At 42.7% G+C, this 26,736-nt stretch overlaps 2 protein-coding genes across 24 annotated transcripts in view; one reads left to right on the forward strand and one right to left on the reverse strand.

Annotated features, from left to right (window-relative positions):
- ptprk (protein tyrosine phosphatase receptor type K) overlaps positions 1 to 6,553 on the forward strand; it is a 67,346-nt gene extending 60,793 nt beyond the window's left edge. For 10 of the 19 annotated variants that reach the window (XM_086100202.1, XM_086100212.1, XM_086100213.1 and 7 more), the window contains 11 exons: positions 24 to 140; positions 431 to 585; positions 687 to 822; positions 1,770 to 1,919; positions 2,092 to 2,265; positions 3,226 to 3,243; positions 3,668 to 3,799; positions 3,885 to 4,010; positions 4,161 to 4,324; positions 4,457 to 4,592; positions 4,772 to 6,553. In XM_086100202.1, coding sequence (XP_085956328.1) covers positions 24 to 140; positions 431 to 585; positions 687 to 822; positions 1,770 to 1,919; positions 2,092 to 2,265; positions 3,226 to 3,243; positions 3,668 to 3,799; positions 3,885 to 4,010; positions 4,161 to 4,324; positions 4,457 to 4,592; positions 4,772 to 4,825 — 1,362 coding nt within the window. In that variant the 3' untranslated portion in view covers positions 4,826 to 6,553. The remainder of the gene's footprint in view (positions 1 to 23; positions 141 to 430; positions 586 to 686; positions 823 to 1,769; positions 1,920 to 2,091; positions 2,266 to 3,225; positions 3,244 to 3,667; positions 3,800 to 3,884; positions 4,011 to 4,160; positions 4,325 to 4,456; positions 4,593 to 4,771) is intronic. The other 9 variants (XM_086100207.1, XM_086100215.1, XM_086100216.1 and 6 more) reach the window with 2 other exon arrangements.
- A 660-nt stretch (positions 6,554 to 7,213) lies between these two features.
- dlgap2b (discs, large (Drosophila) homolog-associated protein 2b) overlaps positions 7,214 to 26,736 on the reverse strand; it is a 41,283-nt gene continuing 21,760 nt past the window's right edge. For 2 of the 5 annotated variants that reach the window (XM_086100224.1, XM_086100225.1), the window contains exons 6-12: positions 18,064 to 18,120; positions 15,724 to 16,082; positions 15,437 to 15,522; positions 14,920 to 15,326; positions 14,686 to 14,777; positions 12,900 to 13,052; positions 7,214 to 12,794 (exon numbers count right to left, since the gene is read on the reverse strand). In XM_086100224.1, coding sequence (XP_085956350.1) covers positions 12,579 to 12,794; positions 12,900 to 13,052; positions 14,686 to 14,777; positions 14,920 to 15,326; positions 15,437 to 15,522; positions 15,724 to 16,082; positions 18,064 to 18,120 — 1,370 coding nt within the window. In that variant the 3' untranslated portion in view covers positions 7,214 to 12,578. Of the gene's footprint in view, positions 12,795 to 12,899; positions 13,053 to 14,685; positions 14,778 to 14,919; positions 15,327 to 15,436; positions 15,523 to 15,723; positions 16,083 to 18,063; positions 18,121 to 21,396; positions 21,442 to 24,813; positions 26,262 to 26,736 lie in introns of those variants that run through there. The other 3 variants (XM_086100228.1, XM_086100227.1, XM_086100226.1) reach the window with 3 other exon arrangements.

Consider the following 26,736-nt stretch of genomic DNA (forward strand, 5'->3'; position numbering starts at 1 on the left):
TTTGTGTGTTGGTTTGATGGCAGGTGAAGTGCTACAAGTACTGGCCGGATGACGCAGAGGTGTACGGTGACTTCAAGGTGACCTTTGTTGAGGTGGAGCCCCTTGCCGAATATGTGGTCCGCACATTCACACTGGAGCGAGTGAGTTGTCAAATCGTGTTCCACAGCTACTTGTTGGCTGTGTTGGAGTTTTTTTTTGGTTTGTTTTTTATTTTATGTAGTGATCTATAGTTCATTCCACAGTCCAATTGGGGGGGGGGATTTTTAAACAGCATCCAGAGTACTATACAGTGTCGGGGATAACCTACAAGAAGGCAAACTAACTTCATAGGACACTATACAGTGGATAGGAAACGATTCCAAACACAGTTTGTATGCCATCAAAACGCACGTATCGTGTTGAGATGTTCTTCATGTTTCTTTCTCCCCAGCGTGGGTTCAACGAGGTGCGAGAAGTCAAGCAGTTCCACTTCACCGGCTGGCCCGATCATGGAGTGCCGTATCACGCCACGGGACTGCTTTCCTTCATTCGCAGGGTTAAAATCTCCAATCCACCCTCCGCTGGGCCTATCGTGGTCCATTGCAGGTGAAAATAAAACTCGACATACCTTCAAATGTACACCCATGTGTGGATCGTCAATAGAAAAGAGCAATCCAAAGACTTAATTCTGTGCTGTCTGTGTGCAGTGCCGGGGCAGGACGCACGGGCTGCTTCATCGTCATTGACATCATGTTAGACATGGCGGAGCGGGAAGGCGTGGTGGACATCTACAACTGCGTCAAGGCGCTTCGGTCCAGGAGGATCAACATGGTACAGACTGAGGTGACTGCATTACCCATCATCCATCTGCATCCACATGCTAGGGCCAGGCACGGTAAACAACCCACCACTGTTGGACTCGGGACACGCACGGTACAGGCTGAAGGGACTCCATCCATAACATCGTCCATCTGTTTTGTCTGTGCTGTTGACTCACCGCTTGTCACGCCAGTGTTGTGAATGCAAACCTTTGCAACACACTCCATTCACGGTAAATTCAAGTGCGTATATTTATAGTAGCAACGGGACATAAAGATGGCAAAAACAGGATAGCAAGAGAAAAAAAACAAAGAGGTTACGTTATTTTCCTCTTTTAAAGACAATGTGGTGTGTATAAAAACTCCAGAGGTGAATTGAGACTAGGATTGGTTTCATTTGCAAAATGTGGTTTTGCTGCTATCTGGTGGTAGCTAAAAGAAACAATTTGCAATGATTTGCATTCTGGGATCATTGTTTTCTTAAAATAGAATCGGTAGACATGTGAATGAATCTATTATATTATGAATAAGATAAATCATTCCTATATTAGTATCGGTGCGCTCTATTCACACTCCTTGTTAAATGTGGCTTCTTTCTTGATGACGAAATTCTTCCTTTGGATGAAGCTAATAACAAAGCCGAGTTATTTTAAGAGAGACAACTATTTTTAAGACCCACCCGGATCTAATTTGTAATGCCGTGTTCCATGTTTTGACCCATTTATATGTTAGTTTGTAGACGAGTGAAGTCGTGAAATCGGAGAAGCCTCCTTCAATCCAAATGATTTGGAAAATAGTACCTCGAATTTTCATCAGTCATCTGCATAACTCCACCTGCCACCTGCCGCCTCTCACTCAACGTCTGTTTTCTCACCTCCAACAAGTTGCTGTGACCAACGATCACTGTGTTCTTGGAAGAGTGCGCGTGTGCGCGCGTGACGATAAAACACGCTTCTCGTATGCCTTCCCCAGGAGCAGTACATATTCATCCACGATGCCATATTAGAGGCCTGTCTCTGCGGGGAAACGGCCATTCCCGTTTGTGAATTCAAAGCTGCTTTCTATGAGCTCATCCGCATCGACTCCCAGACCAACTCGTCCCACCTGAAGGATGAGTTCCAGGTAATAAGATGTCATTGTTATGATGGGGGGTATATTTGACACTTTTGTTACAAGATTGACTTGGCTGTTCAGTTTCACCCTCGACGCATGGTCCAGGCACTCAAAATCCACAACTTCCGCCATTTGCAACGGAGCTCACGCCACCGCATCGTCTCTCGCTTTGTCCCTCCAGACTTTAAACTCGGTGACTCCTCAGCCTCAGCCCGAAGACTGCAGCATTGCGTTGTTGCCTAGAAACCAGGATAAGAACCGCTTCGTGGACGGTCTTCCGCCTGACCGGTGCCTGCCCTTCCTCATCACAATAGACGGGGAAAGCAGCAACTACATCAACGCGGCTCTCATGGATGTAAGTCCCCGCGACGAAAAACAGCACCGTTCCCTCGGACATTGTACAATACCGTACGTCCCACCTGGCAAATTGGTTTCACGCCGTTTTAAAAAGCATAGGAAACAAGTGGAATACTCAAAAGTGATACGGAAATAACGACACTACTGGTCAAACATTTTAGAAGAGTCGACGAAGCCGTTGAACAGTGTTGCGGTTGGGCAAGAAATCAGTACCGTAAAAAATGGCTCACCGAAATGTTTTTCTAAAACCTTTGACCAGTCGAGTACATCCCAAATTTTGATGCACGCGTTAATTCGACGACTCACGCGCACACATACAGTCTCCCCTCCCTGTTTGTGTGATGCTGTGTTTGTGGTTTTAGCACACAAGAAAGCTAGAGACAAATCCAGGTTCTGACGAAAAGGGAAACGAAAGTGCAAAAGCACCGCGAACAGCGGCCTGCACGTGTCGCCGTTATGACATCGGCTAGGGGAGGAAAATCCAAATTGTACTCTGAATGTCAAGCATCTCGATGTGATATTTGCTGTTGTCAGGAAGAGTTGGACTTTTCTGATAACTGATGTCAAAGGAACACCGCGGTTTCTCGGGAGTGGCATAGCGCCGCCTGTTTTCATGAGAAACGAGAAGGATGTCGACGGGAAGCGGTCCGCCGTCATTAGGAAAGGAGCCGCATTTCTTGGATTCAAAAGTCTTGCGCAACATTTTGGATGACAAAATAAAAGTCTTGATAGCATTCTAAGCACAATATAAGAATTTGGCAGATAAAATGTATGGTGGCATTTTTTTTCTTCCTCTGCCATCCTACCAAGTTCTCATGAAGAATACTTGGTCGCGAGGTGAGGACATGTAGTGGTTGTTTACATTGTGAGTAAACGAAACCCAACATTCAGGACTCGAGTGCGGTTTTGTAGAATTCCGTCTTAGTTAAAACTTAACTTTGGCCTCTCTTTAACCAAGCTGTCAGAGGAGTTGCAGGTAAATTTCACTTCCAATATTCCAATACTGGATTTGTTTCATGGCTTCGCTGTCTTTGCACCAGTCCCCCCCACCCCCACGTTCAACGTCTTGCCATAAGCACCCTCTGAATCCACACGCCTGCCGTCGCCACGCGCGTTTGTCTTCCCTCATGTTTCCCCCTCCACACGCCATTGACGCCTGTGCTACACCTGTGGCTGCGTCGCGTCGGCTCATTTTGACAGGCTTACGTAGGCGGAATACGAAGTAAACCCTAGTCGACGTGTTTGTCTGTGGCGCATGCTCCTCACCCGCCCCTCCCGCTCTCCTGCATGATCATATGATCAAGCATCTGGAACATGTTTGTTTGAGCCACCTCGCCCTGCGCGCGGGACGTTCAACACGTCTCAGCTGAGGTTTCTCGTCCGTGTCGTTTATTTCTCAGAGCTACAGACAGCCTGCCGCCTTCATCGTCACCCAGCACCCTCTGCCCAACACCGTCAAAGACTTTTGGCGCCTGGTGTACGACTACGGGTGCACCAGTCTTGTGATGCTCAATGAGATTGACCTAGCGCAGGTACGGTGGACTTTTCGCATCACCGCGGAGCCATGTCAGTGCGGGGTTTTTTTTCTCTCATTTTAACATGCAATCACCTACACAGGGTTGTCCCCAGTACTGGCCCGAAGAAGGCATGTTGCGTTACGGGCCGGTCCAAGTTGAATGTATGTCCTGCTCAATGGACTGCGATGTGATCAGCAGGCTGTTCAGAGTCTGCAACCTCACCAGGGTGAGTCTTTGATGAAACTAACGTGGAACCTTTTTGGAACCGCAATATTTCCATACATGATATTTCAATTTTCCATCATCTCCGGTGGAGTCTCTTTTTCACAAATGTGCGAGTGCATGTTTTAACTGTCGCTGTCTGCCGATGCGATAGCCACAGGAAGGCTACTTGATGGTCCGTCAGTTCCAGTACTTGGGCTGGGCGGGTCACAGGGAGGTCCCGGCCTCCAAGCGGTCCTTCCTCAAGCTCATCCTGCAGGTGGACCAGTGGCAGCGTGAAGGAGAGGAGGGGGAGGGAAGAACCATCGTCCACTGCCTGTGAGTAAACCGTCGATATTTACCAGTCAGTGTGCCGGATCCCCACCAAGGATTAATTGATGCCTGTGAGGGAACTGTAGAACAGTGGTTCTCATTTTTATTTTTTTTGTTCTCACGTTTGTGTTTGTAAAGAAATGGAGGCGGGCGTAGCGGCGTGTTCTGTGCCAGCAGCATCGTGTGCGAGATGGCCAAGAGACAGAGCGTGGTCGACGTCTTCCACGCCGTCAAAACGTTGAGGAACAGCAAGCCCAACATGGTGGACGCTCCGGTGAGGCCAGCTTTGGCTTTCTGCTGTCTCTGGGTGTGGGGGTGCGGGTTCCTTTGCATTTACTTTTTCTTTTCTTTTTGTCCATTGGGAATAAAATGCGTATTAAGTGGACAACGTGGACTACGTTGAAGTCGGGCATATGCATAAATGTGACATTTGTGGTGTTTGTGCATGTCCAGGAGCAGTACAGGTTCTGCTACGACCTGGCGCTGGAGTTCATCGAGTCCTCCTAAACAGGTCGGGAGATGGCGGAGGAGAGCACAAAAACATCCCTCACCGGTGGCGGTGGCATGTCGCCATCCATTCCAGACCAAGTCAGAGCGCCCTCTCCTGGACTTGTGCACAGGAAAGTTGAAAGCTCCTTTCATGCTAATATTGTACAACTTCTTGAGTGCCAGTGGGGGCCCTGGATGTGAGGGGCCACCAGTCAACAATGTTTAGTCTCTCGACACGCCGAGCGCTCCATAAATGCCACCAGCTTCAGATGATCATCATCGCGATGTTCTTTTTAAGGTATTTTTGGTCAAACTGAATCACATCTTAAAACACATCAAATAACCCGAAAGGTCAACTCGAGACTGACTCAAAAACAAAAAAACGTTTACATGTTGAGTATTATTAGGCTTTTGCATTTATTATTTCATGAAGAAACTTGGAGTCAAAAGACATGTTTTTATATTTGCGTTTTGGCTTTTTAAATAAGTCGATTTTCTTCTTTGAATTGTTTTTTTTTTTTTTTTTTTTTTTTAAGTGTTAAAGCGAACCCTTTCATTTAAGTTGTGTTGCAATCCAGGGCTGGGCCCAACACACGATCAATTCGTCACTCCGTATAGAGAGAAGGCGTCATCCGCAATTACCGTCAGTTCAACTATTAACAGTGTCCCTTGGCTTCGTTTACTTTGTGCACTGGCAGCCTACCACGCGTTTTCCTCTCGTTTTATGCCACCGCGGATGTTTTATTCATAAGCCAAAGACTTGTTGTATATATATGTGTATACGGTTGAAGCACATTGTTCGTATTTATTGTTCACTTGCGTCGCTTAGAAGAACAATCATTCTTCACTCCGCCACCACCGTAAAGTGCGATACCGTACCGGGCCCACCAATGAGCCGAGAGTGTTAGAACAAGCTGTATATCGAAGCAGTAGAGGTGCGCTAGTTTTTGTTTTTTTTCAGTATTTACTCTGTAGTGTTGTCTTGTTTTCATTTGAAAAGAGTCTGTGACGTCACTGTGCTTCATTTGGTCCAAAACAGCCCTCCGTCGCTCCCGTTGTTGTCCGTGCGGTATTTGGGCTCATCATCCAAACGGGATGAGCTGTTTTCTATCCGGCCAGCAGAGAAAGCGACGCTTGTGCCTGATTGTTTATTTTATTTTTTATTTTTTTTGGAGTTATTGTTTCAAACGGCATCCTGGATGGAGAGCAGACTTTGTTGAATGCATCCCGATGGAACATCAGTGTTGTCACGATGTTGACTTGTGCTGACTGACGTGTTTCTGTTTCACACAAGCTCCATTAGGGCAAAAAAAAAAAAAAAAAATTGTAAATAGGATATAAGATGTTTGGCTCTAGCAAGTTTGCATCCTGTAAATAGTATGTTAAAAAGCTCTAATTTTGAGATTTAACGGACAGATAAAATGTTACTTTTGTTTGTACAAACAAATGTTTAATGTTAATTCTCTCTGTGGAACCGAAATTGTTTTTAGGTTACTGTTGTTTTTATTTCGTTTAAAAAAAAAAAAAAAAAAAAAAAAAGATGTCAAGCAAGAGTGAAATAATGGATTCAGTGACTCAAATCACTAAAGCAAAGAAATCCACTGTTCCAGTAAAAGTGGCCATGGTCAACAGTGAGTGATGTTTGCTGCCAAGCCAGTCTGAATATCAAGTCAATATTCATAGTTATTGTCTGTAATGTTAGGCTTCTTTGCTGTAATAAACAAAAAAGACCACTTCTTTCAAAAAGACTCTGTCATTTAATGAACACAACAATCCCATCAGGAAATAACCCACAATGCCATGGTTAATGGACCTTTGCTGGACTTTTTAACTCATCCATCCATTTTCCTCCACAAACCTGGGGTCAAGTCGCAGGAGCAGCAACGTCTAGACAGAGCCCACACTTCCTTCTCCCCAGCCACTTCGTTCACATCCGGAGGATCACGAGTCAAAAAACACCTCACCGGGGAAGCATCCAGGAGGCATCCTTACCAGAACCCGAGCCGCCTCATCTGGCTTCTCCATGCAGAACAACGGCCCCACTCTTTGAGTCCCTCAGAAGGGACACGACAAAGGAAATGCATTTCATCCACTTGCCTGCTTGACAAGAGGTGACTACTCCTCCCTTTCTTGACTGAGGACCACATTTTCAGAAATTTAGATGCGGATTCCAACCGCATCTCACTTGGCTGCGTCTTACCGCTCGACAGCGTTGGGGCGCTCTTCTTTTTTGCACCTGTAATGGGCAGCATTTTTCAGTCTGCGTTGGTGCGGCTGGTTGGGATGGCCGCTGGAGCTGAGGAGAGAGGAGCATCGGCGTGGAGCGCGGATGCGTATTTGGAACTTGAGTCGGCGCTTGCAATTGAAGCGGATTTACACGGGACGTGAGAAGTGAACCAATCCTGCTGCTTTCTTCAAAAAAGTTTAATTTGCATCTTTATTTACACATGGTGGATGGCAGTAGTTTTAAAGAGTCAAATAAACACAAAACAAGAAGGGAAATCAAAAAGTGATATGAATTGGAAATTCAAACCTTGCATGAAAAAAAATAGTAATTGTACGTTAATGTGTCTGGGGTAAAGAAACCTCAAAAGGAAATATTAATTTTTAAATGAATCTTAGAAACACTAACCAATCTGTAGATTGCTGTAATACTGACCAGCAATGAAACACTAAATAATACATTCATTTTCACTACCCCGCATGCTATCTGAAGAGCCTGGAAAAACCATGTGGACAAAAGAAGTCTTTGAAACAACAAAAACATGGTCAAGCGCGTAAAATAGTTCCATTCAAATTAGGCGTATATTATATATATATTTATATTTTTATATATATATATTTTTTGTACAAATACAGAATATTTGGCATTTATATCCATCCTCATATTTCTCAACATTTCAAAATAGAATGACAATAATCTTTTACACCATCACGTTTGTCATATTCCAAAAACCCTTCAAAGGCCTTTTTTTTCAACCTTTGTTTTCTTCCAAAACGTCCACAACACGACACACTTCTCCATCAAAGGCAAACATCAGACATCAGTGTGACTGCTCTCGCCTCATAATTTTATTATGAACGAAAAAGAATATTAGAACAATGCTAGTGAGTGGATTCCAAAGGACTTAAGTGATCAATATTGTTCTAAAAAGCATAGTGCGGAGTGTGTCTCCCCCCCCCCCTCCACCCCACCCACCCAAAAAATAAATAAAAAATACAAAATAGAATTACGACCCGGATTTGAAGCATGTAAACTAAGCTTATTGCTTGAGGAGCAGATAAAGCCGGGTGTCAACGATGAGGTGACTTCATCAAGGATTTTATGAGGAGAGAGAGCACAAAAAGCGAAGGACATCTTTGCAGTGCACAAAACAAGGGCGGAAAGAAAGCTTCTCAATTAAAGGTGGCGCAGGAGATCCAGCCGTCGAGGTTCTGCCGTGTGCGTGTGGAATGTGTGAATGAACGAAAAAAGTAAATCAAGAATAGATTGAGCACCAGTAAAAAACTTTCTGATGTGGTGTTAAATGCAATCGCGCCAAGTCGATCGATTAAAAATCTAATTCATAACCCGAGACCAACACACATATACAAATGCTGCATAGTACGCAATCGTGGCCCCCAAGCCCACCTGTCGAGTTTGCCACAACTCCGACCACGCAGTGAGGTAACAAGATGAGTGGATTCGCTGCTCCTATTGATGTCGATAGAAACGATCGGAGCAGTTTAACTCATTCACTCCCAAAGACGTTTTTAAACGTCTTTTCAGACTTGGTCCAGAATTGGCTGGTACTGAATGAGTTCATTTCTAATTTAGAAGATGCAATTCATGGTCCAAGTTTCATGAGCTCCTATGAAGGCAGTAAAATGGTCCATTTGTGAGTTCTGTAAAATACCAAGGAGGTTTGGGGCTAGAGTGGAAAGACAAAAAAATCTGAAAACAGCGCTGCATTGGCTTACAAATCACCCCCAATCAGTGAGTTTTTTTTTAAGATACAAGCTTTCTCCTAGCCGGTTTTTGTTTGTTATTTTTTACGAGGAATAATTTGGGTCACGGCCGCGAGATGGTGGCAGTGAATGTCACATGACCAAAGGTGGGGGGGATAGATGATAATTGGCTGTATGAGTTTACAGCCAAACTAAACATACAGCAAAGACACTGACTAACACATATGTTTCATTTGACAAAAGTCTGCTAACTTGGGTAAATCTTAACACACGATGTAAAACATTGGCCGATGGAAATAGCATCGATACAGGTGACGATTTGATTCGATTTGGTACGGCTCATTTCGAAACTGTTTGATGCGGTGGGTTTCTGGATGTCATTTTACTTACATATGAATGAAGTTGTCAATTCTGCAAAGGTGGCACTTCCTTCAAAGATATTGCTCTCCAATAAAACTGTTTTTTTTTCACATATCTCGATATTTTAAAGTGGAACGATTCCGTGCGATTTGATGCACTCGCATCTTTTAAATGAAAACTGATTTCCCGATTCAAATCAGTTTTTGTTACACTTCTAGCTATTCGACTACCAACATAGTCTTTATGCTCTGCAAAATATTTGCATCATTACTTGATCTTAGTCCTCTTCGTCTTCCACAAGCAAATCTGTGCATACATTAAATTCTTATGTCTTTGATATCCCCAAAATGACATGTTCACGGAAACAATTAGATTTTTTTTTTACCAATTTTTTTCCTCTTGTGCCACTAATACTCCTTCATACTAATCATCCATTTTCACTTTAACTGACATATTATTTTTGCATATTTATATGAAATTTCTGGCTGCCTTTTAGTACCAGAAAATTCTCTTATGCTTCCTATGTACTCTGTAGTCTCATATGTGATGACGAAAACAAAACTGCATTTATTGTAGTCCTAAATGTAGCACGGTGGCCTTTAAAGGTAACAACAAAAAAGTGTCATTTGTTGGCCTACTCTTCCTCCTTCACAATTAATAAAAAAATTGATTTTAACTTTATGTCAAAGTTTCCTCTTTCCTTTGCGCTCTAAAACTATTAGGAAACCATATGTTTATATTTTAAAAATGTGTTAAAACCCCAGGGGGATCTTGATGCTTTTCCTCTACTGACCCGCGCCGTTGCAACTCAGGATGCATTGTGAATTCGAATGTTGCATTGCCCCTACTAAGACGGGCAGACCCCGTCAGGTCTGACTCGAACCAGTTTGCAGCCCTTTTTGATGCAAAGAATTAGCAGCAGCAGCAGCAGCAGCAGCAGCAGCAGCCATCACGCGCATCAACACTGTAAGGCACCTGAGGAATTGTCATGTACATAGTTGCCAAAGCCCCTTCATTGCAAATATATTTTTTGGGTGTCCTCTTGATCATGCACATGATATCGTGATTTATATATATACTAATAGCCCCACAAGATACCAGTTAATGTAAATGTGTCTGCATGTGCAAGTTACACATGTATAGCGGTAGTGGTGGGTCACATTTTTTTTGACCCCACCATGTATCTAAAACCCTGTACATTCCTCACCACATAGCACTACAATACACACACACACACACACACACTTCTGCTTGAATAGTTAATAGTAGTCCTTGACTGATGTTGCTGTGATGCAGGAAACAACCCAAATGGTCGCAGATGTGTCTAGACCACCCACGTAAGCATTAAATAAATCCTCAAGTTATATATGTGCAAGATATGCCGAATAAATCTTCCCCATAAATTCCCACCATTTTACATCCACATGCAAAAAAAGGGCCTGAAATAGAAAACACTTTAAGTAAATAGAGAAAATAAATAGCAAATCCTCTTCTTGATCTTTCAAGAAGAAGGCATTCCCCTTGATGAAAAATTAAATTGGACATCCAACATAAAAGATGGTGACTATTTATCAACTTTATGTTTTCCAATCTTCCATCTGCACCCAAACTAAATTTATTCCTAATCTCCTGTGATAACTCTCTCCTTCGCTTCCTCTGGTCCATGTTTAGTGTGGAACACACCATGTCACTAACAAGCACTATGACAAATTGTCACCATTCAAATAGGCCGACTGATTACAAGTTTGAAGATACGTGCGATGTCAATTAGAGGACACACTTTGATGAAACTTATATAATTGTAGTGTTTTATTTTTTTTACATATCTCGATATTTTAAAAAGCCCAGCGACAACCCGCCGTGGGATATTCCAGCCACCTGAGGCTTTAAGGCTTTATTATTAACATGACCAGTGATATTTTGTCTTGTCAGTGCAGGGAAAAAACAGATCTGTATAAATTGCATTAATGTAAATTAAGCAATAATTGCTGGGGGGTGGTTGGGGGGGGGGGGGGGGGTTGGTTTCAGGTTCCACACACATTATCCACTGCTATCAACCAAAAACTGACAGTGGGCTATGTACAGAATATAACGCCAACGCAACTGGAGCTTTCCTGACTGGTCCACCAACTATAGTATACTGAAGTAAGTAAGTAAGGGCTGTGTGGTTGCCACGGCAATGAAATTGACACAACTCTCCCGGTTCCAAGCCAGCTAACCATGTAAAGGATTGTGCAGCTGTCAGTTTATAGGTACATTCCATATTGTGACTGTATTCATTTACGGCCAGCTGTACTATTCAAATGATCGTGAAGCTATTTGGTTATTACATCAAGTTTTGTGTGTTCAAAATCTCCTAATTTAGCCAGCAGTGACTTGTTGACCCTTCACCGTACTTAACTCGTGTAGTTTCTCGCCCAAATATCCCTGACGTCTTTGCACAGAGGACTTTTTTGTTTCGGACACGTGTGCGGGTGGGCGCATTGCAAAGATGATCCTTCCTAATGTCACAATGGAGCACACACACCAGCGCGGATACAACGGGCACCATGTTGATAAATCTGTTTTAAAAAGTCCTTGAGTGTGTCTGTGTGTGCGTAGGCCCGGGTTAAGGACAACATTTGGAGAGTAAAAAGCAGCACCATTTACTATAGTAACTGACCAGTGTTAAAGTGTCATTTGCGCCTCTCTTTTGTTGACTAAATGGCGTTTTTTTTTGTGTGTGTGTGTGAGATCCGAGCTAAATGCTGCAGCGTAGACGCATGCCCTAATGTCAACCGATGCAAATGCTCTGTTAAAACAACCAATGGCCCTGTCACTACTAAATGCAGATTCCAATGTAAGTATACTTATCAGAATATCCAAATGAATCATGCAGAATGGCATGAAAAAAAAGAACCAAAACAAACTGTCCTTTGCAATTCAACTGCAACATTATCATGTGAGCTTCATAAACTACATTTCCCTTGGAAATACAAACATGAATATCGTAAGGCGCAAAAATGCTTTGTTCCGTACTCTCCTCTTCCTGTTGTTCTGCACTGTGAACGCATCCGGCAGCAGACAAGAAAAATCAGTTCCATGAGTCAAATGGATGAAGGTGGAAACGGCAATGTGGAATTCTCAACATTAGTTTCAAGGACTTGACTCCTACCAAATTAATATTTAACTTACAATGGGCAACAAAATATATAAATCGGATCTTGATTTGGGGCAATAGCAGCTCACCTACAAGGCTCTTGATCAATTAATAATAACTGAAGGGGAAAAAGGTTGTTTGAGCTTGCTTCAAGCACCGTACCCCTCATAATTTGCAGAGTTGATTTGTAGACTGCATTTCAAAATAAAGGCTATAAGAAATGGCACTACATCTTTAAATGAGTGATGGAAGATAGATGTGATGCCGAGAGCTGGTGTTGGATGGGAAACACAACAATGGTGACCAAGGATGAATCCGTGGACCTCAAAGCCTCGTCTGAGCTTCCGGGATGTAGATCTCGATGCTATCAGCCCGCTCGGTGGCCGAGTTCTGTCTGAACGATGCCGCGCGCTTGGCGGCCATGAGCCGTCTGCGGGCTTCCTGACGCTGGCGGTCCTGAAGGTCCAGGGATCGCTCCCGCATCACGCCGCCACGGCCCCTGGAGGGCCTCTTGGTCAGAGGAGGAATCCACTTTCGATCCTTGGGAAAGACGGGAACATATGAAGCAGGTTTCTTCATTATTCAGGACATTACCTAATTTCAGTACAATCTAGAACAGTGAACCTTCATGAAAAATTCTGATACCTTCTTCTCAGGACTCTGCACCAGCTGCCACTGGTTGCTCTTGATCTGCTGCAGCTCTTCGAATTTGGCAGTGACGTCTTCAATGGAAAGCTGCAAGAGGTCCCAGAATCCGGCCAGATCCTGAGATGTGGGTCTGGGCATGGCGCTTGGGTCCTTGGTTTAAAACAAAGCATACACACACAAATTGGATTATTAATATTTATATATATATATATATATTTTTTTTTTTTAATTTTTTTTTTTTTACATCAAACCAGCTAAAATTGAAACTACAGCACCGCCAATAAAGGTTTGAGTACCCAACAGCTTCTACACAATGGTAGTTTCACCATGGCTTGCCACTAGGTAGCAGTGATGGACCAAAGGAAATCTTGTAAAAATGACAATTATTCTCTTGCATCCATTCTGTGCTCATGTGGAATGCGTTTGTTGGATGTCTGTTACGAAATTATGCCCTTCGCATATACTATAAAGCAAACATTTCAAAAGAAAATTTGGAAAAATACACCAAATTTGGATAATGTTTATAGGATCACAGTCCGCCACATGTTGATTGAATAAAACCATTATTTTTAATAATTGCACATTGAACTAAAACTAAAACGTAATTATTCAAAATAAAATGTTACTTTTAGTCAAAGTAATCTTTTTAGTAACAGACGTCAGAGACGAATAAAAACACGTTTACTTGTCAGGCGTATGCGTACTTTGTGTGACCAATCAAATGGTTGAATAGAATGATTGAGAGCTCCGTCGACCAATGATTTTACGAATAGTCACTGCCATGACCAGGAAACGAGAACGGCATTTGATTCGTCGGTCCGAATTGTAATGGTAATTGAGTTTGCTAAACTGCACCTGTACTTTCCTGTCATTTATCTTTTCTGAATCGTATTCCACTGGTTTTTTTCAACACAGAGTGGCGTAAGGATGGCATGAATTATATTTTAATCGTGCTTGACAGTTGGCAAGCTATTTTGACTACTGTTGTAAACATTAGCCTCGACACTCCCTGGATGCTCACAACAATGATTAAACACTCCCATCAGGACAAAAGGACAAAATGCTGCATTTTGTCTCGGTGAGTATATTTTATTCCTCATTGTATTGTATATCTCTCTCTCATTTGTTTATCTTTATGGTCAGTTGACAGTAGTTCTACTGAAATGATGTGCTGTGGCTACAGTGTGTGGAAAGCGGTTGATGAATTATGCTCATTGCTAATTAGAGCATTACAATCTTTAATATGACGTGTTTTGACGCTCCTGTAGAAATATGTCCGAACCAAAAATGGGAAACAGTATACAACCTTGATAATGAATATTTAAGAGTTATCTCCTTGACAATGTCATTCAAATTGAATATTTATTGTCTCAATAAAAGTAGTTTTTTTTCTGCAGCTCTTTTGCTCTTGTTAGATTGTACAGGTGGTCAGTTGTCCAGCCGCTGCGGATATGAGGACAAAGAATGCAGTGGCAGTCCATTTATTCAGACTCTCAGGCCCAATTCAAACTGCTGCCTTTGTGAATTAATGGAAGCGCTCAAGTCTTTCCGATTGGAATTCCCCTTTCGTTTCCTGATGGCTTGACGGCGGCGAAGGGACTGTTTCTCGATTGATCGCTGCGGTCTATTGCTGGAGGGGCTAACTCGATTCTCGAAGCACAGACATGGAGAGAAGGGGATGTTTACCCATAATGCAACCCTCTATGAAGCAAATTAAAAGCATGTCGTGCAGTAGTGAGGGGATTTTCAACAGTAAATAAAGGTTTTGCTCTCCATCACTCACCAGATTTTGCTGACAAAGCCAGTAAAACTGCTGAAACTTTTGGGACATGAGCAGCTGTGCACTTCCCACCGCACTCCGGATTTTACCTAGAACTGCAAACACAAAAAAACCATGCTTAGCGGTATCTTTTGACTCCAACTCTTTAATTAACTGTGTGAAATTTCATCTGGCAGAAGATACAACTAATATTAGTGTCCTACAACAAAGGACAAAAGTGGAACGAGAGATGCTCACTCTCCTCCGACAGATCATGCTCCTCTGCCTCCCTCTCCATCTCTTTACACCATTCCTCCATCCTTTTGGATTCATTATGAAGAAGCTGCATGAACCAGCCTCCGTCCCTGCGAAGAGGAGACACTCGACCCGCCTCGCTGGCCTCCAGGCTGGGTTCAGCCAGCCAGGGTTCAGGCTGCGGGCTGGGGGGCCCGCTGGAGGCTCGGTAGTCCTCCCTGTAGCTAAACAGGCCCTGCGTGCGCACCGTGCGGATGGCTCCATACTGTGTGGGCGTGCTTGGCTCAGAGTGGCGACCGAAAGCGCCACCGAACTGCAGACCCTTGTCTTCCATGGAGGGGAAGCCCTCCAGCTCCATGTCGGCTTGCACCGCAGTGGTAACGCTGTTGGAGCGCTTGACCCGCCCACGCCTAAATGTGCATAGGTCATCTGATTAATATTGACATACAAATCCAGGACATGGTTTAGAATCAATGTCACGGTTTGTGAAGATTTGCCAAAAAAGGAAAATGCCATGTACCTTTTGTGATCCTCCACCTGGATACCTATCGAGTGAAACTGAGGAAGGCCTTTGCTCTCAGTCTCGGAGTCTGTCACAGTTTCCACCTGTTGAAGAGACGGCACAACTTGACAGTCAGGACATAACATAAGTTAAACAAACATGTCTATAACTCGAAAGAGCAGCTTGGACTTGCTCACATGCATTCTTCCACTGCGCCATGGCTGGTATTTCTTGCACGACCTCTGAGTGGTGTGTTATACTGTTGTGTGTGTGTGCGTGTGTGTGCAGTGACTGCCAGCACATACCTGTATCCCGATAGAGGATCTCGGGGTTTTGAGGTACTCTTCCGCCTTGGATACCAACACTGCTTTGTCGCATGTCTGGATGGAGCTGTGGCTACCCAAAGACGCGTGCCTCTTGGGCGCCACGGATTCCATGGCCATCGTGACCGCTTTGGAGCTGTCCAGGCTGTCCATGGAGCTGTAGATGGGACGTCCGAGGCTGTCGGTGGCCCACAGACCGCCTCGCGGTTGCCTCCCCTCCTGGTAGGCATCTTGGGTGGACTCGGTGCTGCTCTGGGCTGTCACAGAGATAAGAGGCTTGGTGGTGGCGCGCGGGGGCACAGGAGGTGGGGTCTTCTTGTAACTAGGAGGATATGACACCGCTGGATAGCACAAGCAGGATGGACAGGACGAGGACAAGGCAAAACAAGGGTAGAAAATGAATGAAAAACCAAAAGTTAACAGAGGAAAAAAAATTCCTGAAAAGCATGATGGGAACTCACACACTTTTAGCGGGATAAATGTCATCTGTAAGTTGCAAAACACCTGTGCGGAACATGTCTGGCAGTGAGCAAAACTATAGGGACACTGGAAACAATCTCTACAAGGAATGAAAATGGGAGAAACTAAAACAACAGCTCTCCGCAAAGTGGACAAAATAGATATAACTGAAAATTTGGGCAATCTGTTGCTTGCTAAAACACATACATCAATGTTAGCAGGTGTAGCCACAGCAGTCAACACGCGCGCATACACACACACACAAGTATGCAGACTATTTGGCTCTGAGTTAATTGCAATCAAGCCACAAGAATTCTGTCAAGACAAATCCCATCACAGACTTGACTTCCTTCCAACTCGAAGGGGCTCCAGTGCTGCAGGAGACAGTGGGTGGATTCCAAAACGAAGCTTTGTGACTCAGGCGATATGAAACACCGGAATGTCTATTTTTCCATCTTTGAGCCAACAGACTAAATTTCAACACCAAACGTGTAACATACAGGCTGGACTCACCAGCTGAATACTGCATACGAAAGACCACAGTTTTGATTAAGACGAGGGCACTCTGAGGCTGGAAAAAAAAAGTCACCCAACTCAGTTGTATCAACCGCAATAATGTGTCGACATGAAAATATATGCCTCGAAGCTATAATGAATAATTTCAAAACCATATTTTGCGGTGCCACTTCACAGTTGCCGAACACAGGTGCGTGTCTTCCATTTTACACGGACGACCCATTTCGGCTTTTACACGGGGAATAATAATGAAGTCTTAATGACCCGTTTTCTAATTTGTTCTTTGGGCTTTAAAAACGTCTCGTAATCAAAATGAATGACAAAGCAAATTTGGTTTTAACAATCCGCATATAAAATGTTGTGTCAATGGACCCGAGGGTAAAAATGAAGCAAGGCCAAGAAGCTAAAGACATTGATCAACAAATAATACAAAATGAATTTAAGATGTAATGGAGCCTAGCGTATTTCTGCCAAATTGTTTTGCTTGTTACCATTTAATGTAATGTTGGGAGCATGTCATCCCCAAAGGCCTTCAAATGAAGCACACCATTAAGAGACTTAAACCTACAAGTCTGGACTAATTTAGCGGAAAGATTGTTTGTGGCATTCCGTCCTTTGTGCTGCTCGCTCCGTCTGCCCGTCTATGAATGTGACTGCTGCATATTTCAATCAACAGACACTGGAGGTTGTGTCGGGAATAAATCAACCTGGATGTCATTGCGATCAAATCTGCCTGCTACTCGTATAAAACATCCTGTGAGTACCGAAAAGATGAATGTGAGTCCGGTTCTAGATAGTTACTGTATTTAGCCACATCCTAATAGACGTTCACTCGAGACGGTGTCTGACAAGTTTCTTAAGTAACCCTCATCCGTCCTCCCTCGGTCAAGACAAAGGGACGCCCTCCAGCAGCTAAAGACAAAATAACAACTTTACACTTGCTCCTGATGTAATTATCTCCTTCTTCTCACTGACCCGTTGCCATTTCAAGAATGCGAGCATGTCTGAAAAGATGGAGACGAGGCCATCTGTGTAGGTGGAAACAAAAGAAAAGCAACGCAGAAAAAGAAAACTACCGTGCATGTCCATCTGTTTAAATAAGACATTTTGAGATGACTAGCCATACTTTTCCTCTCCAGTCCTCTTGGAGGTACACACATGCTTTTTTTCTCTCACAACACTACCCTCTAGTGGTGGGTCGCAGATCACAGATTTGTAGGAATGCCTTCAAATATTATTTTTAATAAGTAACTCACTAACTAAAAAAAAAAAAAACACCCTGAGTTAGCCTTTCGTACATTCACCGGTTACATGAAATAAATCTCAAAGATGGCGACCGACTGGTACCTGGTGGTGGCTGAGCGCGGTCCACACTGCATGAAGTAGGGAGACGAAACTGAATGCCTGCAAGAGCCAAGCGGAGCCAGTTATTGGAGGCTTGTCCAAGTGTGACACAGATAAAAACACTCATGGACTACATTTACAAACCAAAACAAACTTGACTTCTAAAACCAATTGTTGACATTCTTGTCCCTTCCAAATGAATTTGTTACATCACTCAGGAAAGGAACACAGTTGTTCTGGATTGACTGCAGTCTCTTTTTCGCAGTGTCTAATGAGTCCGATTGATGACCAAAGACAATTTAATAGGTAATATTAAAATAAAATTGCTCTGTTTGTCCAGCTTGACCTGTGTTTCTTTTGCCACTTCCAATGTCATCATACAGTGGGCGACTAATTTTCTCAGATCTAACAATCTGTTCATAGTGTCCAAATATAATCCTTCCTAAAAAAGGGAAAAAACCCCCTCAATGCTTGACATTTGTCAGTCCGAATTTAAGTCGATATGCTGCCCATGTATCATGATATCCTTTGTAAAAAGCAATCCACATCATACACCGCATGCATCATCTCAAAGCAGACATGGCACGTTATCTTAATGTACAATACGTACACATATTCACAAGACAAGTATAAAACAAAGTCAAATGTTGAAATTTCGCATTGCATCTGAAATAGATCACTTCATTATTATTTAAACAAACAATAATATGACACCTCTGGAGGGCCTTAGGGAAGACTTAATACAGTATTTTTTATTTTTTTTTTAAACATGACTACTTGCTGGACTAGACCATGTAGAATACAATTTGACACGCTCGCTCCAAAGACAAAATGACACTTCCAAGGACTTGTGTCTTAATCTTAAATCTTAATGGAACCGACCATTTGAAGAGCGTACACTTTTGCGATCTGCACTTAAGTTTCAAAACGGTCGTTGCAACAGTTTGAACAGTCACTCCGCGCCTGGCGACTCCGTCCACTCGCGCCAGACGCCGCCTTTGCCACAGTTGTGATGCAGGGCTGGCAGAGAGGCTGGTGAGAGGCCGCTCTGACGCAGATCAGGGCGGATCGGTTCTTAATGACGTGCAATGACTGACGAGCTGTGCATGAGCATGGGGGCTGGAAATGGAACAGAGTGATTGTGTCGTGCGCGCCCTATGATAATCCTGCCTCATTCCATTTTTGCGGGGACAATCATATGTAAATGAAGATTAGGATAAATATTAGTCTTCTAAAGCCTGGAAAGCACAAAAACTAATCCTTTAACGGGAAACGTTTAATCTCGGCGCTCTGCCAAACAGCTTGATAAGCAGTGACAGTTTGTATTCCAGTGACATCAACTCAGTGAGGAAAAAGCAACCTCACTGAAACAAAACCAAAAAAAAGTATCACTCACAATCACCTTTGGCCACAACTACCTCATCAATTTTTGCCATGTGATGTTGTCGAAATTAATTCCGACATTAATTCCATTTCCAACCTCGGCTTCCTGTGTCACGTTTCCACCCAGTTAGGTTTTGATTGGTAAATCCGGATTTTTCTTGATGCCGCTCCTGTATCATTTTAAACATTGAAGTTATTGATTGTTCTGCTCCTGAAGAAAACTGCACCCTTCAGTGGCTTTCCTTGATTAACGTACAAGATCTATCCTGTGCGTCTGCATGTCGTAGGCCGTTGGATCACGATGACCTTTCGAGCGTGAGGGCTGGTTCATGACGATGGGCGAGTGGATGGAGAGATGTACAGTATGAGTGATCTGACAGAGGACATCTAAGGACACCCGAGGGTGTGCATGCTTCTGCCGTTGGGATTTCCGAAATTCAAAAGGTACGTTTTTTTTTTTTAATATCATCCATATTTACTGTATATGTCATGTCAATAGAATTTTGCACAACAAAACAAGCATGTTGTTTGGTCGCCACATACATAGATACATACATACAGTGGTGATGCCCCCATGGATGCAAGGTGGTGCAACCTTACATGTATGATAAGATCACAACAAACCAGGACAAATCCGTGTCAACAAGATTATGATCTGAATAATTTGTCTTTTTACTAGGTTTAGGTGTTTTGGCTTTCCCCAAATGATAAATCGCTCCAAACAATTCTTTTTAAAAATGCAATAAACATAAGAAAAAGTTTGATGTGGTGTTCATTTCAAGAAGTTAAGTTTTCACAAAGGCCGCTGTCGAGCTGTATTTGAAAAATTAAACGGTGAAACTTCAGGGGGGAGCCACAGAGCACAAGTATGGCTAAAGCGGTCGACTCGACGTCATTTCGACGTAGTCCTTTCAGCCTTAGCAAAAACATACATACTCTTTTAAAGTTACGACCCTGCTCTTCACAACAATAGAATAAAAGAACCTCATTTTCTTTTTATTGGTTCGTAAAAGGCTATGTAGTGGAAACTAGAGTGTAAAGACGAACAATCTGTTCCGAGACTAGTTAACTTAAATCTTTGCCACGTGTACAAGATTTGTTTTTGTTTAATATCACAGATTTCTTTTCTGTTACTCAGTAATGTGTAACATTCCTTCTTCTCACACACAGCGGCATGCTTGAGTCTTTTGCTGTACCACATTCTTTTTTGGGGTGGGGAAAAAAATGCAAAAAAAAAGCCCCCCCAAAAAATCATTAGATCCTTGCTGAACTGAAGTAAGATAAACTGATATCGCACTTCAAGCGTGATAGCAGTTCGAACACTGTAGTTGAATTCGGATTTGCGCAACCTAAAGGCTGTTTGAATTTCGAGGCTCCACTATTTCTTGCTAAAGTGGAAATGACACAACGTTATTATTCAGAGCTATAACGAGAGCACTGATTTGTGCTTGTTTGTAGAACAAAGCTGCTGATTTGGTCTTAACCTGCCTGACTGCATGCCAGTGTATGAAAAAGAGCAAGATACAGTCGCCATAATTGATTCAGTCAAATGGTTAAAGCAAGAGGATGCATTAAGGGATTTAACAGACTGATCATTTTAAAGGAATGAAACTAAACAGCAAATGTTAAAAACAAAAAATATATATATTGAATTTAAAAAAAGCTGTGTTAATTTATCCGTCAAAATGAGATGAAATAATACAAATTTGCATAGTTGCCAACATAAATACGATGGCGTGCTCCTGCTAACATGATGGCAACTTTGGGGGGGGTTTTTTTTCCTTTAACAAGTACAAGTACACAAGCTTTCGATTGACTTCAATGTGAGTAAAATGAAGACAGTTGAAATACACTCGGGTGAGCATTTTCATTTTTACCGAGTGAAAAATGTCAATGGGTCAGACAAAATGTATGAAACATATAAAAGAAAGAAATAATAAAGCTGTTCCCTACCGGACCTACCGTACTCTCTACGCCCCCCAGCTAAGCTACGGGCGCCTAAAATGGGGAATAAAAGAAAAAGGAAATAATAACCAACCAAAGAAATGACAGCTTTCTGAAAAAGAAAAAGAAAGAAAGGAAGGAAAAGCTTTGAGAGCCGCAAAATAATTTTGATGTGTTTTAGGGTAAACAGTTCGCTGGTGTGCAACTGCTTGCTTGGATGTTATTGTAAAGCTATGACCCCCATTAAGTTTGCATCAACATAAACATGATAAGCATTTTTAATTCAACATTTTATATCAATTTATGAAAAATACATAAGGCCAAGAAAAATCGGAATAATAAAAATTCACAAAAAACACCACAGTAAGCAAACATAATTTGAAAGCAAAAAGTATTACATCCATGGTTCATCCATTTACAAAATATAAGCGCAAGCTAACAAATGCAGGCTAAGCGATTGTATTCCAAAGGGGTGATTTCGAACATGGACAGAATCTGATTCTCTCAACATTGCAGTGTGGGATTCCTGAAAATTGCATCATGACTGATGCAAAAGAGAGAAGCACATTTCCTTTTGAAGAAATTCATGAAGAGAATCAAGGGCTTAAAAAAGAAAAAAAATGAAGAGCCATTCCATAACTTTTGATCTAATAATGGCAAGTCCTAGATTTGGCACAGTTGTTTCATTAGATCTCTGAGTGACAACATATTCGCAACAGAATTTTCAAACAAACAGCCAATCATGTATTTCAGTGGCAAAATACCCCCCTTTTCCCATTTCCTCTCTCTTTTAAAATGTTTCTTTTTCATGTGTTTATTCTAAAATAATTTCTAGGCCAGTCTATTGATTGTTGTTGCTACATTTCTTGACTTATATCAAGGGATGGGTACATTTTTTGAAAAAAGGATGGCGTTAAGATGAAGCTCAAATTGTTTTCCCGAATTTTTTTGGTTGTTTTTTGTAGAAAAATATGACTTTGCACAATACTTCAAATCAGCAACACTTAAAAATGAGCGCGAGTACATGATGCTACCGATGAGAGAAATTCGTCAGCTATCAAGATTGGATTGTGACCACTGAAAACAGGCAAGTGCAGAAAGGAACTTGAGTTTATTACAACACAATTTGAAAACAAAATGTCACCAAAAGAAAAGACCATTCTATCACGGGCAACTTAATATAACTCATAATACACCAAAGAACCAAGAAGTTGCATAGAATGAATGTATGCAGATTGGAGACATCATGATTGGCCAGCACCTTAAAAATCACCTCACATTGCCCCAGCAAAGGCGAAAATAATGTTGAGAAATGCCATTGCAGTTGTCCCGAATAATGTCATTTTTCAATATACCGTATATGTATACATAGAAATCATCTTTAGAAGCGAGATATTTCACAGTCGTATGCCTTCACTGAAATCATTATAAACCTGCTTTTTTTTTACATTTAGATATATGACATGGGCGTGGATGGTTGTTCGTCTCTGTGTGCCCTGCGATTGGCTGGCAACCGATTCAGGGTGTCCCCCGCCTACTGCCCGAAGACGGCTGGGATAGGCTCCGGCACCCCCCGCGACCCTAGTGAGGATCAAGCGGTTCGGAAAATGGATGGATATATGACAACAGAAAATCTGAAGTATTGCACACGTGGGCTATAGCAACAATGAATTTGAACCTTTTACCATTTGTCACCTTTAACCCCACTTGGTTCAGCTGCAAACTCAACCTTCCAATGCCCAAAGCAATTTATTCTTTGTAACAAATTATGGCTCCTAGGGATCGGCATGATAACTGACCAGTCTTTGAATAGATCATTCAGAGTTAAGTACATATCCTGATGGTTTGGGGATGAATGGTGTGTAGTACAAAATTGCAACCAGCAGAGGCGCTGTTGCATCACTCTTGACTATTTTGCAGCCTGCCGCCTCAGCTATGGCTAAGTTAAGCTACGGCCACACAGATATCTCCATTACGGTGCGATTCATATGCCTCTAGAATGGAAACGAGTTGAGAACATTCAGAGCGAGATTTTCCCATCTCTTGATTGCAATTCCACGATGCTCGACCGCAAGTGGGCATTTCTGATAGATTTGATGCAATTACAGTCTCGAAACTGTGTTCACATTGATGTAAACAACAACCAGTAAGTGTGTAAGTTTTCTTTTTTTTCTTTGAATTTTTTTTTTTTTAATGTGATGTGTATGTTTAAAGTGAACAGGCTTATGGTAAGTTAGTGTGTTTTTATTTATTTTGTTAGAAAGCATGTAATTGTTAAAATGATTGTTCTTAAAATATGGATGAATCCCACTCTCCCTAGTATTTTCATGCATTTAAAATAAATAGTAGATAGCAATAGTTATCATTTTTATGGTTAACGTCATCGTGATTCAATCGAGGAAATTTGTCCGAATGCCCATCCCACCTAGTTAAATTTTTTTTAAAAATAATAATTTCCTCAATTAAACATGCCTCACAAATTGCTGCAGCAGAAAATGGGAAGAAGCTCCATTCTCAGCACAGTCGTCCCATTGACAGGTTCACATTTAAGTCAGGCCCGTGAACCATCACAATTTTCCATGGCCCTGCCAAGGTCCAGGTCTAACTTGCTTAAAAACGCCCGCCCAATTGGCTTGGGTCTCAACTTTGGTACACCGCGCTGGGACAACGAGATAAGGGAGTGGATGAATAGCAAGAAGGAATGCGAGTGGCTCATGACTGACAAACTCAACGGTGACTCCCACCCTTTAAGATGAGTCGAGAGCCCTGCTAGGCCATCACTAGTGAGGCGGTGTGAGTACATTCACTGGTACCGTACTGTACCTCTGGGGACTTTTCGGCGAGGTAGAGCCCCTCAGTGGCTCTGATTGTCTACTGTACGTTTGGGGACTGGTCTTTTTGCAGCAAGAGTTGAAACTGTAGCCAAAGTGTAGGGGGATTTTTTTTTTTTACTCATGCACATAAATAATCAAACAACCAAAATGTTGTTCAGGCAAACAGATTTTCAATGACCGTTGCTACCACCCAGGTGATGGACACGATGAAAGAAACGGCCTCAGAGACTTGGAAAAAGGTGCTTGTGTTTGGTTTTGAACCCAATTTACTACGGTTTTCTATTTCACCCCTCATCCAACACAGTATGTTTTAACTGCAACCGGTAAAACTGGCACAGTAAGTATTTGAGTATAATATACTGTATATATACACCGGTATATATACTGTATATATTTATATTTATGTACTGTATATACTTGTATATTTATACAAAATTGTACAATTATATACAAACAGGACTGGAACAAAAATGGAGCTTTTGAAGCCATCCTCATTTGTTCTAAATGATAATTTTTAAAGAGACTTTTCATTCATTTTATGGTTCATAACCTCAAGCTACAATGTTGTTAAACCCTTCTATAGAGGGTTTAGTCCCACCCCCCTCCCACTTCCCCCCCAAAACTATTTGGGTGGTCAACCCGCATAAATTTTATTTGTTGAAATATTCAAAATTGGCTTCAAACAAAAGTATAAACTGAAGGCCTTTGTGACAGAACACATTGATTGGAATCATTTAGATATAGTCATACTTGCCTATCATTTTTTATGTTGCACTCATCACAAAATTAGTTGAAGGGTTTGTAAAGTTATTCACAGTATACGCAGGTGGTAGAAATGTTTCTACATGGAGAAACTGGAATGAACGTGAATTAATATACGTGTGCAGAGACAAACCACCTTGTGAATTGAGCGTCAGATATTACCGGTCGATCATTTTACTTGAATGGGAATTTTAGGGTTTTTTTTGTCTGCCCCCACCCCTCCTGCTCTCATTGGCACTTGTTGATCTAAAGATCAGCTACCATCTCGCTCACATTCACGTGTCACCTCAGTCTGAAGGTGAAATCACACAAGGGGTCTCTTGGAGGCTGCTAAAGGAACTTTATAACAGATGACAGACTGTGTCTGCAAAGCGTAAAGGGACGAACAACAGCCTTTTTACGTGAACGCCGAGTGATATAATGGCTTCCTCACCCCGTCCTTTGGAATGACAGATGGGCGTGATTAGAACGACATCGACATGTATGACATGGGCCCACTGGTGTACTTCCTGCACCACAGTTCAAGACTGGCACTTCTGTGGCCGCCTGTCTGGCCGCACATTTCCTGCGGCTTAGGGACGTTTTGCTTTTTGTTGATCTCCCATGGGAAGTCCTCGATCGGAAGCGGGCTTGCAGGGCTGCCCGAGCCCTCTGGTGTGCTCTCGGGGGTTCCCTCTATGATCTCAATTCGGGGTGGGTTCATGAAATCCATGATGCTAAACGGCGCCGGTTCAGGTTGACACATCACTGACTTGTCCTGTGTGTGCTGCCGGATCGACCAGCTGGATCCCGCTTGGATTCCAATGGACACTCTGTCTTGCGTTTGCGTGGCGCCGTCGCTGCACGGCTCCCGACACAATGTCCACATGTTGTAGCACTGAGTGAAGTTGAAGAAGTTGCTGTTGAAAGTCTTCAGCTCCCCGCAGACGTCTCGCCGCAGCTCTGCCAGCTCGTAGCGCATGGCCGAGATCTCGTCCTTCCACTGCATGTTGAAGGCGGCGACCATGTTTGCGGATTCCTTGAAGGCCTGTATGGCTTGAGGGACGGGCGGCTCAGTCGTGGCCATGGGCGAGGCACTGGGGACCCTGTACGATGGCGGCGTTGCCGGGGGCACCGAGATGGCCGTTACGGTGGAGCTAGTACTGTGCTGGCTGCGAGCAGCCACCGTCTCTCTCTCCAGCCTCTCTAGCTCTGCATAGGCAGACGAGCTGGCACCGTCATCGTCCTCTATCATGTCGTCATTTAGAAAAGAGGTCGCATCCACAACATCATATCCCTCTGGAAGAAAGATTTAAATATGCAAGGTGAAAGGAACAGCTGGAGTGTGATGTGATTGAGGTTCTCAACTAGAGAATCTGCTACACAGATCTATGACAAACATACAGTATGTGAGTTGGCCGGCGAGTCCGGCACAAACGCTGCAATTTAATGATTCATCCGGGATTGTTTAGAGTCATGCATACAAAATTTGTGATGCAAATCATTGTTTGTTTGCATTATGGCTTCGGGTATTTTTTTCTTTTGTGCCGTCTCAAATTAACCGCGTTAGTTGTCACAGAACTCACATACTGCAGGCTTTTCACAATGTTTTTACACTGCCTTCTCAGTCGTGTCAAAGAATAACGAGCACCTTTCCATCTTTTTACTGCACAGCACAGAAAAGAGTGGAGTCAAGCACAACAATCATCATCAAATCAGCACTTGATTATTTGAGAATTGGTTCCTGAAAATGTTGGTTTCTGTGAGGCTATTA

Source organism: Hippocampus guttulatus, chromosome 20 (assembly GCF_054856545.1).
Source record: "Hippocampus guttulatus isolate MCC_2025c chromosome 20, RoL_Hgut_1.0, whole genome shotgun sequence".
In the NCBI taxonomy this organism is placed as follows: domain Eukaryota; kingdom Metazoa; phylum Chordata; class Actinopteri; order Syngnathiformes; family Syngnathidae; genus Hippocampus; species Hippocampus guttulatus.